The sequence below is a fragment of the Manduca sexta genome, chromosome 27 (assembly GCF_014839805.1).
Source record: "Manduca sexta isolate Smith_Timp_Sample1 chromosome 27, JHU_Msex_v1.0, whole genome shotgun sequence".
Taxonomy (NCBI): Eukaryota; Metazoa; Arthropoda; class Insecta; order Lepidoptera; family Sphingidae; genus Manduca; species Manduca sexta.
In genome coordinates this window covers 10,886,600-10,901,499 of record NC_051141.1, presented here as the reverse complement: position 1 = coordinate 10,901,499, position 14,900 = coordinate 10,886,600, and the positions used below count along the sequence as shown (strand labels likewise).

The 14,900-nt window shown below is 33.9% G+C and overlaps 2 protein-coding genes across 3 annotated transcripts; one reads left to right on the top strand and one right to left on the bottom strand.

Annotated features, from left to right (window-relative positions):
• The first annotated feature begins 449 nt into the window (after nt 1-449).
• Nucleotides 450-6,510, top strand: LOC115444923. 2 transcript variants are annotated; one of them, XM_030170917.2, is made up of 3 exons: nt 450-665; nt 4,514-4,574; nt 4,657-6,510. In XM_030170917.2, the coding sequence occupies exons 1-3, from the start codon at nt 561-563 to the stop codon at nt 5,199-5,201; spliced, it is 711 nt and encodes a 236-aa protein (XP_030026777.2). In that variant the 5' UTR covers nt 450-560; the 3' UTR covers nt 5,202-6,510. The 2 variants fall into 2 exon arrangements, with proteins under 2 accessions (XP_030026777.2, XP_037299896.1); XM_037443999.1 differs by lacking the exon at nt 450-665 and adding an exon at nt 2,234-2,261.
• A 1,076-nt stretch (nt 6,511-7,586) lies between these two features.
• Nucleotides 7,587-13,614, bottom strand: LOC115444926 (sodium/potassium/calcium exchanger 4). The gene is made up of 11 exons (XM_030170923.2): nt 13,228-13,614; nt 13,024-13,145; nt 12,594-12,696; nt 11,881-12,068; nt 11,308-11,452; nt 10,473-10,577; nt 10,058-10,165; nt 9,484-9,699; nt 9,065-9,166; nt 8,871-8,992; nt 7,587-8,781 (listed from the first exon to the last, which is right to left on the bottom strand). The coding sequence occupies exons 1-11, from the start codon at nt 13,388-13,390 to the stop codon at nt 8,569-8,571; spliced, it is 1,587 nt and encodes a 528-aa protein (XP_030026783.1). The 5' UTR covers nt 13,391-13,614; the 3' UTR covers nt 7,587-8,568.
• Between the last annotated feature and the right edge of the window lie 1,286 nt (nt 13,615-14,900).

The following is a 14,900-nucleotide window of genomic DNA, read 5'->3' as shown; positions in this document are numbered from 1 at the left end:
ATATTAAGATTTAAAATTATCTAGTGGCACGCTAGTTAATAATATAATATGAGTCCTGTATTATATACTGACCCACTGCTGCTGCTAGCGCGGGCCTCCTCTTCTACTGAGAGGGATTAGGTCTAAATCCACTACGTTCCCTAGTGTGGATTTTTTTAGGTTGCAGGGTTTCTCACAATGTTTTCCTTGACCTTTTTAAAGCAAGCGATAATTCATAAAGAATACACACACATTTTTTTAGAAAAGTCGGAGGTAAGTGCCCTTGGGTTTTCAACCTGCGGACATTCGTATCGACGGTCCATTACACTCCTAACGGCTATCGTCGCTTCACGGCACGCTTGTTGATTAGAAGTACCTAAGTAATGATAATTTTCAAATAGAAAGAATATATTTTTGGAACAAATGCCTAGGCAGGTAAAATATACATAATATGCTACTGGCTCGTAACGTAAGTAGGTAATTAGCATTGTTTTGTTTGTATATATGACGTTAAACTGCATGATGCGTAGTGGTGGTATTGTGGCAGAGAGAATGTTCGCGCTAGTTCTAATTGTACGAAGATGTGGCTGTGGATGGTACTGTGGCTCGTGTGGTCCGCTCAGGTCAGCGCCACGCTCGACTTTGGCTTCTTCACGCAGAAACAACAATATGCACCGACTCCTGAGGTACGTACTGTGATTTTTTTTTATGTTTAATAACATGTATATGCAAGTGTTTTAACGTGCGTAAGCTCTTTAAAATTATATATATGCTTATTATTAAATATTATTTTACATTTGATATTCCATTCTATATAACTGGAGATATATAATCCGTTGTTTGTGGTATTTTTTTGTCGCAGGCCATTGTAATATAAATTTCACATATCTATCAAGGAAGTCGGGTATCTTCCAAATATCGATGGAATACGTAAAAAATGCTGTGCGTGCGTGTTAACGAGTTTTATATTGGTGCATTGATAACGTGCTAATTTACGACTCTAATTACAATTGACAAATAAAATGAAATATTGCCATATTACACGCTGCAAGGTCTAGAAATTATAAGCTAAGTGAAAACTAAAATTATATTGCGTCTAAAGTAAGGCACTTTGGCAATCTTCCGTCACTATCTGTAATACGAACGTATATATTTATTGTTACCAGTGATAAGATAGTACCTAATAAAATAATATGGAACCTGTTGAATCCAGAGCACAGTTTTACTTCAGGATTAAGAACATTGCCGAGGCGCCAACTCAATTGTCTTACTTACATAGTGACTTTACGATTTGCGAATCATACCTTCGGGGCTAAACGACTGCGTTTAACAAGATCAAGGTTTTGTTCGTTGCAATTTTTTAGTGGGGATAATCGCGTCAATCGCACGGCACTCCTTCCTAGAATTGCTGCCAAGGAACATTAATTCCTCAGTTGATTAGGTGCTTCTGTGGCGAAATTAAAAAAATACTCTACCTGTTCGAGGTGTTAAATTACATTTTCGATAGTTAAGGTAAAAAGGGCCTCACTATGTGTTTCTTTTATAAGTAATTATTAAAATTGCTATTTTGACTTAGTACTTATGCATCCAGTGGCGAAGCGTCCATACAAGCCGATTCCTACCGGGTTACCTTTTGTAAATGAATTAAAATTAATAAAATAAAAACATCCTATAATTAGAACAATAATAGTATACTCAAACAAGTCATCTTATACTTATTCAATTAAATCAATACTTCAATAATAACGGTACATAGTATCAATTCGTTAAATCGTAACTCGCGCGCAGTGCTCGCGCCTCATAGTGTTCGAAGTGAACCCGGCCGCGCATAGCTTCCCTCGCGATATTCTTGTCTCTTTCACACGCAGCGCCGTGTCTTTGTCTAATCTTTTGGAAGTGACGTAAAAATACATGTGTGCGTGCGTGTATGTGTACTTCAGGGTAACCCGAGAATTTGCGGCTTCATGTTGAGTCAAAGGCGCGATTTTAATAATTTAGAATGTATAATTAGTGTTTGTATATAGTGTGCGTTATTAATTTTTGTTAGACTCTTTTAGGTACCTATGTTCAAAATATGTGATTATTTTTTAAATTTAGAGTTTACAATTAATGTTTATGTTAGAAGGAAATTATTAAGTATTATGATATTGCACTGACTTTATTTTTATCGTGAAATGTGTATTACATCTGCAGAAAAAATATTTCTTCGGGCTCCCTTTTGAAAATTTTCACCCTTCGCCACTGTATGCATCTATAACTTTTTTTAAGATAAATGATAAATGGTATGTATATTGCATAATACATCAAATTAACAGGCGTGTTAGCAGATAATACACGATTAGCTACATTATGATCTCGTCTAAAACAAAGGAATTTTATCGAAATAATCATTTTCTATTTTTCATTTTATATTTTTAACTTTTGTAATATTTTTTATTGTCTTGTTATAAATCCGTAAGAATTATCACCGGTACGTAATTTTTATTTCATTTATAATGCCATCAATAATTTTCCGCACATTTGCAACTAAATTAAATCGATGAAGTGGTAGAGCCACCGCTTGCTCATATGAATTTAGAATCTACAAGGTTTTATTGTCGTGTACATAATATAAAAATATATTATAATTGAGAAAATATTATTCGTGAATATCCTACTAATATTACAAATGTGAAATTTTGTAAGGATGGATGTATGTATGTTTGTTCCTCTTTTACGAAAAAAACATTGAACAAATTTGGATAAAACTTTACAATAATGTTGGTTATACATCAAAATAACACATAGGCTACAACTTATAATGATATTCTGTAATTTTGTCATAATATAACGATACATATCAAGTAAGTCGGAAAAAAATTAATCCCGGAAAGCCGCGAGCATAAGCTATTAATATATATATTTGAATACAATGTAATGAGTGCCACGAATGGACCTGATCGACTGAGTTAGTGCTAATGTCTGCGGAAAGCTGACCTAAACTTTTGATGTTGTTGTTGTTGGTTTCATGTTATTTGCTGAAAATTTTGAGCTTAAGTTCCATCAAATATGTTTATTTTTCTTACCAGTTTCTTTTAAATAATTCAATTATATATAGGTAATGACTGTCTTCTCCATTTTATAAGTCAATTATGAATTTTGGCTGCGTCATAAATGGATACAGGGCATAAATAAGATAGTTTATTCCATATGCAACGTGTTGCTAGTCATTAAAATTTTGCTAAAACTATTTTTATATACAACTTTATGAGTATCATAAGTAGCAGTATCGTCCAAAATTATAAATTACTCAGTTCTGCATGGCACGGAATTAACTAATCATCCCGAAGCAATGTTCAATATCCTATTGCCAGGTAATTACACTTTAATGTTCAAACCTGAAAGCAATTACTGCTTACTACTGGACGCCGCGCTGGCAGCGACAAAATATCTTATAAGGTTTACCCTGAATCCCATTCTCACGACCTACCACCTAGATTGATTCTGTAATTCCAAAAGGATTTTGCAAGCTTAGGTCTAATAAGAAATAACTGCCGAAGTCCTAATAATATTATTATTGCTTTTACAATGCGATGAGTCACGAATTATGTGTATCATGACCTAAAATTACCATCCCTGTACCAGAAAATTATAAATAAGTATCTACATAATATAGATAAGGCGTGTAATGTTTATTGTATGCTAATGTATTTCCGTAACTTGTAGCAATCTATGGCTTAATTCCGTCTAAACAATAATGATGTGTAGTATAACATACATGGTCACGGTTGGCTTAGTTCGTAGTGCAGAATTTATAAGATCCCAGTTAAGGAATTTCCTACTTGAATAGTATGTCTATAGGTCCTAATAATTCTATTGAATAGTCTGTCGTAAATACTATTTTAAACATTTAGTAAAACAAATATTTAGGGAAGAAGACAGTAGGCAGACTCCACCTGTAAATTAATATTTTTTTGTAAGGAAACATCTCCGCATTGTTTAACATAGGAGAAATAAATTCAGTTATTTGCAACGGCAATTTCAGTCATGCGTTACTCGCATATTTACTGAATTAAACATTATTTTGATTTCATGTCTAATAGTCATCCATTACCTTCAAACGTTCAGTACATATAAATATTTTTGTCATTTAATTAGTGGTATCCATATAAACGAAACAGTTTATTTGTTCGTGTTCGCAGACAACACGTATTTCCGTAGTAAAAGTTATACAGTACAAAGTTTACTGTTAATTGTTATTTTTCATGAGCCGTTACTGTCTCGAGTGGGTGTTAGGATTTCCGGAATGGATGTCTATATAGCTTCTACTAAATACTATCTGCTAATTAAAGTTAACATTTGTTTTCTAATTGATACTCTACACAGTTTTATGTATAATGTATTTGACTGACATACGCCGAAGCGTATTTGAAACTAATATGTAGCGAAAATGCATTGTTTACGCGAGTTGATGAACTTCGAGTGTCTCACGATATACGAATTATGTAGTTTTTACTTACATACCATAGCTTAGCGATAATATCTTCTGTTTCAGATGAACTGCTTCGAATACTTGAGATTGAACACTCCTAGAATAGGCAGAGTTTATAACGAAGGTAATATTTACTTTCAGTGCTATTAATTACCTGTCATTGTCCTGTAACAACCTATAATTTTATAACTGTTTTATATTTCTAGCATGGTCGCAGAAAATAGGCGTGATGGAGAACTTACTGCCATCTACTATATTTCCCATAAATCTGAACATAAAGGATGTGCCGAGACGCAGATTCGATTTGTTGACGAGGACGGACGACATTGTAAAAGAACACGCAAAATTGGTGCAGGACATCAACGGGCTCAAGCAAGTTGTTTTTATCCCTACAATAGGCGAAGATAGCAAAGATTATGAAGATTCTATTTTTCATGAAATTATAGAAACTTCTACAACTTTGAAACCTATGTTAACCAAACCATCAAAAACGAGTTCGATCCCTATAATATTGCTCGGCGGTGCAAGTCAGCGACACGTAGTCAAAAGTCTGCCAGTGGATTATTCGAAACCCGTTATAAACTTAGTTGGGACTACAATATCTCCTGTGAAGCACTCATACCCGTTCGTGATGCCATCGACTTCGCGTAAACCATTTAGAGTGTGCATGTCCACGATGCCCATGTACTCAACAACTACAAAGCAACCGTCTCTATGGGAGAGACTATTAAATTCCATTATACCAAGATAATTATAATGCATTTCTTATTTAATTAGTTTTTATATGTTATATATGATTCGTCGAACGTATAGCTGCGAAAGATTGGAAACAACAACAATAAAAAGGTATCAAATAGCGAAGCTCGCCCTCCTTCGAAATCTCAAAATTGTATATTGGTGAATTAGTAAATTAGGTTTCTGAACTCATTCTGAAAAAAATAACACTAATAATATACTTTGGCAGAGACTGGTAGTGTAAAAAACCTAAAATGTAAGTATATAATTTGACAATAATACTGTTAATTTTAGTTATTTAATATATAAATAGGCAAGGGCGGTTGCTTATTCTAAGATCATTTTATTAATTGTATAGTAATTATATATGTATGAGCATGAAAGCGAAATCTTTATATGATGTTAGGAGTGCGTCTTCTCTCGGTACGAGTCTGTCACCCCTGGATAATCATTTCACGTGCAGATGCGCGTGCGCGGTTGATTCGCGATCTAAACTCTAAGGGGATCTAATAAACTACCTGGAGCGTGTATCTATCCTATTCCTTTATTGTTCTTGAATCATATATGTGAATACTAAATAGATTCCCTAGGTTCAACTATCCTCTTAAATGAATAGTTCCCTTCTTTTAAATCTAAGTCCTAACATACTTCTTTCCAAAATGTCTAATGACGCAGTCGTGCGCAACTATTAGTATACAAGTAATATCGTATTGCATGAAAGCCGAGTGGTTTACGTTTGTTATTATCTGGACGCATATCAACATGCGTTCGTATTTGATTTTGTCTCGTTGTAAACTCGTGCAACGTTGTCTTCGCTCGCGTGTGGTGTCTAATTACACACTACTGTTATGTATTGTGTTGTTTTTTACAACTTTTACGCGTCGGAATGGAAAAGTTGAACGTTTTATGTATTATGACGATGTAATTTGATTTCAATGTGCTTTGTGTTATGCTCATTATGGTTGAATTCTCGTAATGTGATTTTTGCTATCTTGTTACGTTGCTGATCATAATGTTAGGCTAAAGTGAAACAGAATTAAGTTGCGTTTATATTATTGCGCTGTAATTCGTATTAACACTTGTAAATGAGTTTCAAGACATCGTTTTCATGGGAGCAGTAGCATTACTTGATGTGTGACCATTGGAGTTCTGGGATTGTTTCGTGAACGGACGGACAATCAATATATATTTTTGAATTCTATGGGACATGTTATGTGAAAATTGGCGTCGATGGATTTGTTTTACGGCATATTAAGAAAAAAAAAAAAATTACGGCACCCATAGCTTAGTCCGTTCACTATGTTTGTAACCAAGTCAAAGCTAAAGAAACTAAGCTACTGCTAAATGAAATCCATAGAAAAAAAACTAATCCACAGAACAATGAAGTATCGCGGCGCATTATGACACACGCCTACGTCGTTAATTGCTCTACTCTTATAGAGAAAGTTGATGTTTTATGTCTGAGTTTTGCGAGTCATAGACAATTTCACTTTCCTTGAATATGTTCATCATCATGTTAGATGAAAGGTTAAATAAGGGTTAATTATAGCAGATACGACTGAACATTAATAATAAAAACGTGTATATAATGTAACTTAATCTTTTTTTTTATTAGAAAAACTTCGCCAAATAAACGTAGATATTAATTTTTTGTAACAATTAAAATAGTATTCTTATAAATTAATATTTATATTAAACTTAACGAGTACTAAGCCTGATTAAAATTAACTGCGGCCATGGACTGGTGCCCGAGTACCACTGGTCTGCAGTTATCTCCCAACGTCTTCTGTTGAGTTCTAGGGAAAAAAAACTTACCACGAGGATGTCTAACATGATATACGTGAGATTTAATTACACAGATGTTTTTTTTTATCAAAAATAATATTATTTTTTAGTTAGGGGGCCCTATTACGTCCATGGGGGTATATTCGTCTTTCGCAATTTCAGATATTATAATCAAAGGTGACAAAGCCACAAGTGACAATAATCCCATATTTACCTATAAGGCTATCAAAGCTTTCCTTTGGAACGCCCGTAATTGGATTGGATAGATAGTTTCGCCCCTAGACGAATATATAGTCGGAGTACCCCATACTATATATCCATATTTAAAAAAAAAAATCATACTTACCATTCTGTTCAACGGTAAAAATACTTACAAATGCATGTTGATAATTATTCAAGAACATTATAATATTTTCTCCATTTCGTTATTAGTTTTATTAACTGATTATAATAGTTGTAATTTATTTAGAATGATGCATTTCATTTGTATACATAATTATTGATGTAGCGTATAATGGTAAAACTCGTAAATTGCATGTCTGCATGGTCATAATATCTTGTTGTAAGACAGTTTTAATAAATGACTTTCAGTTTAAATGGACGAGTGCGATATTGATACTTGTTGCGATGATTAACTTCGACTTTATTAAATAAATATAATCTTGATATATTTCATAAATATTGTTTCAAATTGTTATTTAAGCATATATTACAAATTGCCTTGGATTTGATTTATTAAAAACTTCTATGGAACAAAATTGTCTTTTGTTATCGAACGGTATAAATTAATAAGAACTAACCTTAAAAAAATAGTGAAACTTTAGAAACCGTTAATTATATATAATAATTTCATTAATTATTGAAATTTACATTCAATAAGCTTATTTTTCGTAAAATCTATAAAATGAATGTATAAGATATGTAAAATAAACCTTATATTCACATATTTCTTATAAAATCAGTTCTAATATTGATGTTATTTTCATGACAAATATTATAAGACAATTTAAACATCCGCCTACAATTAAATATGAGATATCTTCAGAAATTAAGTAGGTATGTATTTCATAAGCACAGTTTATTTTTGATTTGTTACCCGTGATTTGTGCTGTAGGCAAAACTAATAAAATATTCCAAAACATTCAAAAGTATACAGTCATACAGTTAATATAGTTATATGTATAGCTACCTAGTACATTAATATATATATATATATATATATATATATATATATATATATATATATAGGAGATATTCCTTAGTAAATTTTTTTACTGGTATCTAATGTAAAAAAAAAAATATTATCAGATCAGTACACTGTACAGGACACTCATAATTTTACATCCATTGTTCATAGATTTCGACGAACCTCCATGTCCTCCTTTATTTATTCGCACCGTAAACATAATATATAATTATTCTAATATACTTTTACATATGTCTGAATCTTTATTTTATAATATTCGTATTCTTCAATATTCATATGTCTCGGATATGGAGATGATACGTTCAAGACGATGCAGGTACTGCAAAAGTGTCATCATATTACAATATTTAATTGACTTTTGATTAAATATTCGCAGTCAGATGTCGTTCAACTAATGTGGACAAATAGGTAAGTTGACCATGAAGAACACATTGAGTTCGATCAGCGCTGCAAGTACGAGATATCCAAAGTAAATTACGGCGCAAGTGACACCAATTTTCCAGTCTAATTGAAACTTGTTCAATGTCAAGCAGCCGTACAACGCGAAAAGCGTGGACAAAAGAGAGATGGCGCTGTAAGGCAGGCCGCTTGAATTTATTGTCACCTGGAAAAAATGATCAGTTTTAAATAATTTGCGAAGTGAATTATTATACGATATTTACTTTGAACCTCTATTTTTTAAATTTAAAATACCCAGTGGTTGTCAGGAGTGCCTGGATACACCAAGGACTTTATCAGCCACGGCAGGCCCAGACACAGCAGGATGTCGAAAGTGTTAGATCCGATTGAGTTGCTTATACCCATTGTACCACATCCTGGGAAAGGATACCGAATTAGAACATGGACTATTCGTTTATATAATAACGATTTAAGATTACGATAGTTACCTTGCCTGGTAACTAGCACGCTAGAAACTGCTTCAGGTAGGCTCGTACCGGCTGCAAGGATGGTTAGGCCCGTAATACTGTCGGGCAAGTCGAGTGTGTCACCTGAAAGTCAGTTTTCGTTATTAGGCTTAGATATATTTAGTAATGGGGTGAAACGGGCAACCTCCCGGGCCCTTGCGCTTACAACAGGGCCCTAACGCGTTGCCTTAGCTGAGGACCTGATTTGATTTTCTCGCGCCTGGGGCCTTGTGCTGGTTAAGGCTGTCACTGGTAGTTTTAATTATTTGTATAGAGGTACCTAAGTCAGCTTCTTATACTTAGACCGTCACACAAGCCGCATGAAACGTTACATCGTTAGAAGCTTTTATAATTAATTAATTACGCGATAAAATTAGATTAGGAACAAAACTATAAATTACCCAAAATAGTAATAATCCATGCGACGACATACGACACGCTTCCTATCCAAGCGATACACATTATAAAGGTTAAGGGGTACAGAGCCTGTCGCTTTCGACAGTCTGGAATAGTAAGCCACAGGAGGAAAGATATAGGCCAAGTTAAAAACCAGTAAATTTTCATCCACATCGATGTTTTTTCTCCAGGAAATGACCAAACAGATGTCGTGCTTGAATCTGTAACAAAAACGAGGCATCTCTCTTATTATAGTTAGTTATATGTCTTACAAGATTTTGCTCGCGGTTTCGCCTGTGTGAAAAAGGTTAAACGGGCTAAATGTTTCCCCGGGATAAAAAGTAGTCTATAGCATTCATTCTATCGCACTCAGGAGTAATACGTACAGTTTCCTATTAGTACAATAATTTTCAAAATCGCTTGAGTAGTTCCAGAGATAAGCCTCTACAAATATACAAACACAAATTTTCCTCTTTATAATATTAATATAGTATTAAAATCTATGTCATATGAAAACAATTTAATTAATTACTCATTCCAATGATCGCATTCACAATTAAAAGATAATTTTTACAGTACCTGAACTTGTAGAGCCGTGTCGTCTCGTCATTTCTATTCCTTGTTCTAAATCACTTTGTTGAACGGGACGAGTCATACGTTGAGATGCATCTAGAGGTCCAAGTTTTTCTATAACGTAAATTACAATTCAGGAAAGAATATAAAACAATTAACTATAGGATTTATACATATTATATCGGATTATAGTGATTGTAAATAATGACAGTTTTACCCTTAAATTGATAATTACGATTTGTCACACAATATTTCCGCTAAATTGGGCTCGCAGTGTTATAATTTTTTGGTGTAAGTTGTAATTTAAGATAAAGGAGGCAAACTTATGTTTGAATTAGAGGCTGGATTTGAACGAGTGTAGGATTCTGGCCGCTAAATTTATTTCCAATTTAATCTCAAGGAGAGACAAGTTTGCGCGTACCTTTAACCAAAAGCGGTGTAACTTCTGTGTAAGTTTTAGATTTCTTGAATGTAAAACAACAGCCATGTTTCGCAAAAGATCCTAGACGGCCGTTGAAAACCATAGCTGAAAAAATATTTTTGCATTTATTTATTTAAAAAAATATATATTAAAAAGAAATAAATATCTTGAGTATACATGGATGTAACTAAATTGTGTCTGATATTAGAGCGTTGCAGAAATAAATAAAAAAGCATCGCTGTAGGTTTTGTTTAAAGATAATGGAGGTACCAGTGGTCAAGTGACCAATGAGACTTAGGGGCCGTTCAAGTATTACGTAACGAAATTTATGAAGATTTTTGAGCTCCCCACACCCCATGTAACGTGCCGTAACGTTTTCCAGTACGCCTCCGCACCCCCTCCAAAAGATGCGTAACTCTAAATTTACATTTTTTCTAATTTTCTAATATTTTACGCAAAATACCGGAAAGACTAAAATACGTTTCTTATTTTTTTTAATTAAAAAACCAATGTTACATACCGCTTTGTTCTAAACCCCCCTCCTGTCCCTGTACGCATCGTAAAGTTTTACAAGACCCTTCCTTCCCCTCAAATTGCGTTACGTAATACTTGAACGGCCTCTTATAAGAATACAATTAAACCAACTTAATCGTATTTAAAAATCTTAGAGAAAAGAAAAAGGAAAGAAAATAGCACAAACTGCAAAATAAAACTGGGTTAATTTGCATTATGTTTCTGGGAACATTTTTATTCGCGAAATGCCAACATAATGCGTTACACGGAGATCAAAATGCTTCATTTAAAAAAGACGCATAAAACTTTTAGAAACACTTACCCAATATATACAGTATATACATGAGAACGAGTAGGAGAGCTTCGTGCCAGTATATTTTGCCGTCGAGTAGCGTTAAAATAAGCGCCACCACGGCCACAGCGTACATGAGGCAGTCTCGGGAAACTGACCACCAGTCCAGCTCCACCTAAACGATGAAAATGTACTATTGATCGAATTTACGTACCTTTAAAGTTCATCATAATATTATTATTCTAGTCATATATTATTCTAGTCCAAGTTAATGGATTAGATTCATAGACAAGGATTACTTCCCAAAAATGCCAAATTGATCTAACTTGGCTTACTTGTGGTGATTGATTTGACTGCCTTGGAGGCGTAGTTGTATTACAGGTCGATGGGCTTGCCATGTATTACATCATGGGATGGAATACGCACGACGGAAAATGGGTGCACCAATTGCGTATCTGCTTACCCCGTAAGTGGTTAAAGGAGTGAGTGTGTGTACTCATCAAAGTCTATAAGGGGTTATAATATAATTATTGTTAAAATATTTTTTTTTCTATCAAATATTTTCATATCCTTTTTCGGAAGCGTGATGGATTCTAAACTTACTCTCGCAGCGAACAGTGCGCAGCATGCTGGCACAGCAAGCACGTTGAACACAGCCGAGCCGACAACAGCTCCAACACCCAGATCGCCTTCAGTCACAAAAGTACCCACGCAGTTGATAAACAGTTCTGGACTGGAGCTAGCTGCCGCCATAAACGTCGCTCCTGCTATATCTGATGCCATATGTAGACCTAAAAATAATATATAATTCAGTACAGTTTTCACAATAATGTAATGCACGCATGCTATGCGATAAAAAGACGACCAAGCTCTGAGACAAAACATAAAATACAAAAAAAAATTACCTACCATAATTTCAATAAAATTAAGATATTATGCCAGAGAAAGTTTAAACAAAGAGACAGATTTTAATAATGCTCCAAGTAGTTTCTTTATATTAATACAAAATAAATAGGTAGAATATAATAATAATATCTAAGAACTCCTTAAGTTATATTTTATAACTCTCATAATATATTTCATAACTCACTCGTGATTACTTCAAACTTTAATTTTTTTATTCATAAAATATGTGTGAATATTTTATTATATGTGTAATCATGCTAGAAACAATAGGAGTTTATTTTGTTCTAAGCAAAAACAAAACAAAAAATTGCAGATGCATTTTAAAGGTGTATTATTAGGCATAGTTTATCAGCACTTTAACCTTAAGCTACTTACATCGGATAAAATTGTAAGCCATAGTGTATACGTACGTCTACAAATGATGTCGATGGCTGGCACGAAGTAATGTTCACAGATACCGCCCAACAATAAAAAACAATAAACTGCTAACACGCAGTGGATTAAAACAAAGCCCTGCAAATAAATTAATTTCAAAACTTGACACCAGCTTAAAGCGGTTGCGCGAGTTTATGTAGCTTCAGCTATTATTTGAAGTTAAATGTAATGGTTATGTTCATATTTATAAGCGAAACTTTATATGCAATTTTAAAGCATTCTATATTGGTGCCTTTGAGTATGTGTATCATCTATCAATATAAGGTAATACTTTAATTTACTGCTTTGATATTATATCCCCAAAATAATAGTTCGGAACACATCAATTTTAATTCGCATTTCGCTTTTAATGTAAATTGGCCGTTGTTTTGTTTTTTAAATTTAATGAAACGTTATAACCCTTACGTGCTGCCGTTGATAACGAGTCAAGCCATCAGGAGGAAATTCTAAAATCGCAGGATGTGTGCAGTTTTTTCCTCCGTCCACTACACCAAGAAGGCGGCGCGATGAGAAACTACTGGCTTCATCTGTATAACAAGCATTATTAACTTATTGTAGGTACTGAAAGAATATGTGTTGTTTCCAGAACTGTTAACAATTTTGCATTACCTGCATTAATATTGATATATTGTGATGCGTCGCCAAAAAAAGTATTACCACCATTGAACAAAAAGTATACTAAAGGAATGCCGAGGAACAAAACCACTCGAATAATTATCGAAATTTTGTATTTACACTCAACATTTCTAGTCCTTATCAACATTTTTGCCATTTAGAAAATACAAGTATATGTATTACTGATTAGGTATGTAAAAAATTGAGAATTTACACAATTTTTGTATGTATTTAGCTAATATCAAATGAAAAAGTCGTATATTTTGCTGTATACGCAGTTCAATGGCATTACAACATAAGATCTTATGCTATACACAAAAATCAACATAGACGTGTTCAAGTGACTGCAGACGGAAACTTACTGCACACAGTAAATTCTTTCGGCCCTCGATGAAAATAAATGATTATCAGTAAATATTATTATTAGTGGATAGACACACACAGCGATATCTCTGTAATCGAACGTAAGGTAAATAAACAGGCGCTTTTGATCATCACTGGTAGTTCAAAAGAAATGCTTATCTGAACTCCTTGCGATTTAACTTCAATAACAGATTAACAAAAATAACCATAAGAATAGTCAGTTTAATTTAGTAACCTCTTGTAGGATTTACTTACGAAAAATATAGTTAACAATTATCCGGCTTGGATTTGTCGTACCTAATCATAGTTAAAACCGTCGCGTCAGTCAAATATTAGTTTCATTCTTTATACGATGAGTATTCTCCACCCTTTAGAGATGAGAGCAGTAGCAAGTCACAGCAAATTAATCATAAAGTGTAATGTTAAGGTTATATAACAATCCTAATGGTTTCCTGTACTTTCCCATTGAAGTAATTTTCCTATCCCAGGAGAGGTATTTGGTCACGTAACTGTGTTTTTCAGCATGTTAATCATGCATTTGTTGTTCTGCCGCAATATAGCGATTCAGGAAGTGTCGTGTCGTCTTAATAAAGTGCTATACACGAACGTTCCATAATAGCTTATTACGACTAATCCAATTGTGTGTGATTCTGCATGATGAACTTCAAACTGTTAGTACTTAGATAATAGCGGAACATCTAACGATCTCGTGTAAAATGATGCATATAGTAGCTGTCGATTAATCTATTAATTTAAATTTTGTGACTGATTATTATGTTGCCATGACCCGAAACACAGTCCCCCGGATCTTGAAGTTTTTCGAGGCGGGGTAAAATTTGGAAAATGCTGCCCCCACCCACCTATATTTTTACCTTTGTCATCATCATCATTATTTCGCGCTCGTGGAAAATAATTTATGTGTTGAATGTATTGGACGTCTCAGTAGTCAAAGTTGCATTAATGAAGAGTTATGTATTCGTCTGCCGAGTTTGAATTTGCCGCCCTCTGAATTCGCCGCCCGGGGCGTGGGCCCCGGCTAGCCCCCCCTTAGATCCGTGGCTGCCGAAACTTTACACTAAATACTGCTAGGCTACTATGAAACTGACTGTTAAGAAGTTTTGTGAAGTGAAATTTTATGTTTCTTAATATTACTCGAAAAACAACTTCACAGCAACAGATTGTGATGACTTCCAAATCTTCTTATATGGGACTAATTCTTAAACAACGTAGCAATTGTGTCAATGAGTATAACTGGTTTTAAGTGTAATTTCAACATAGGTTAAAAGAAATATGGCTCACTCATA

Coding starts and splice junctions, on each gene's coding strand:
- LOC115444923 (XM_030170917.2), top strand. CDS start 561: ATGTGGCTGTGGATGGTACTGTGGCTCGTGTGGTCCGCTCAGGTCAGC. Junction 666..4,513: donor AATATGCACCGACTCCTGAG/GTACGTACTGTG, acceptor CTTCTGTTTCAG/ATGAACTGCTTCGAATACTT. Junction 4,575..4,656: donor AGGCAGAGTTTATAACGAAG/GTAATATTTACT, acceptor TTATATTTCTAG/CATGGTCGCAGAAAATAGGC.
- LOC115444926 (XM_030170923.2), bottom strand. CDS start 13,390: ATGGCAAAAATGTTGATAAGGACTAGAAATGTTGAGTGTAAATACAAA. Junction 10,578..11,307: donor GTATATACTGTATATATTGG/GTAAGTGTTTCT, acceptor ATATTTTTTCAG/CTATGGTTTTCAACGGCCGT. Junction 8,782..8,870: donor GCACTCCTGACAACCACTGG/GTATTTTAAATT, acceptor CATTTTTTCCAG/GTGACAATAAATTCAAGCGG.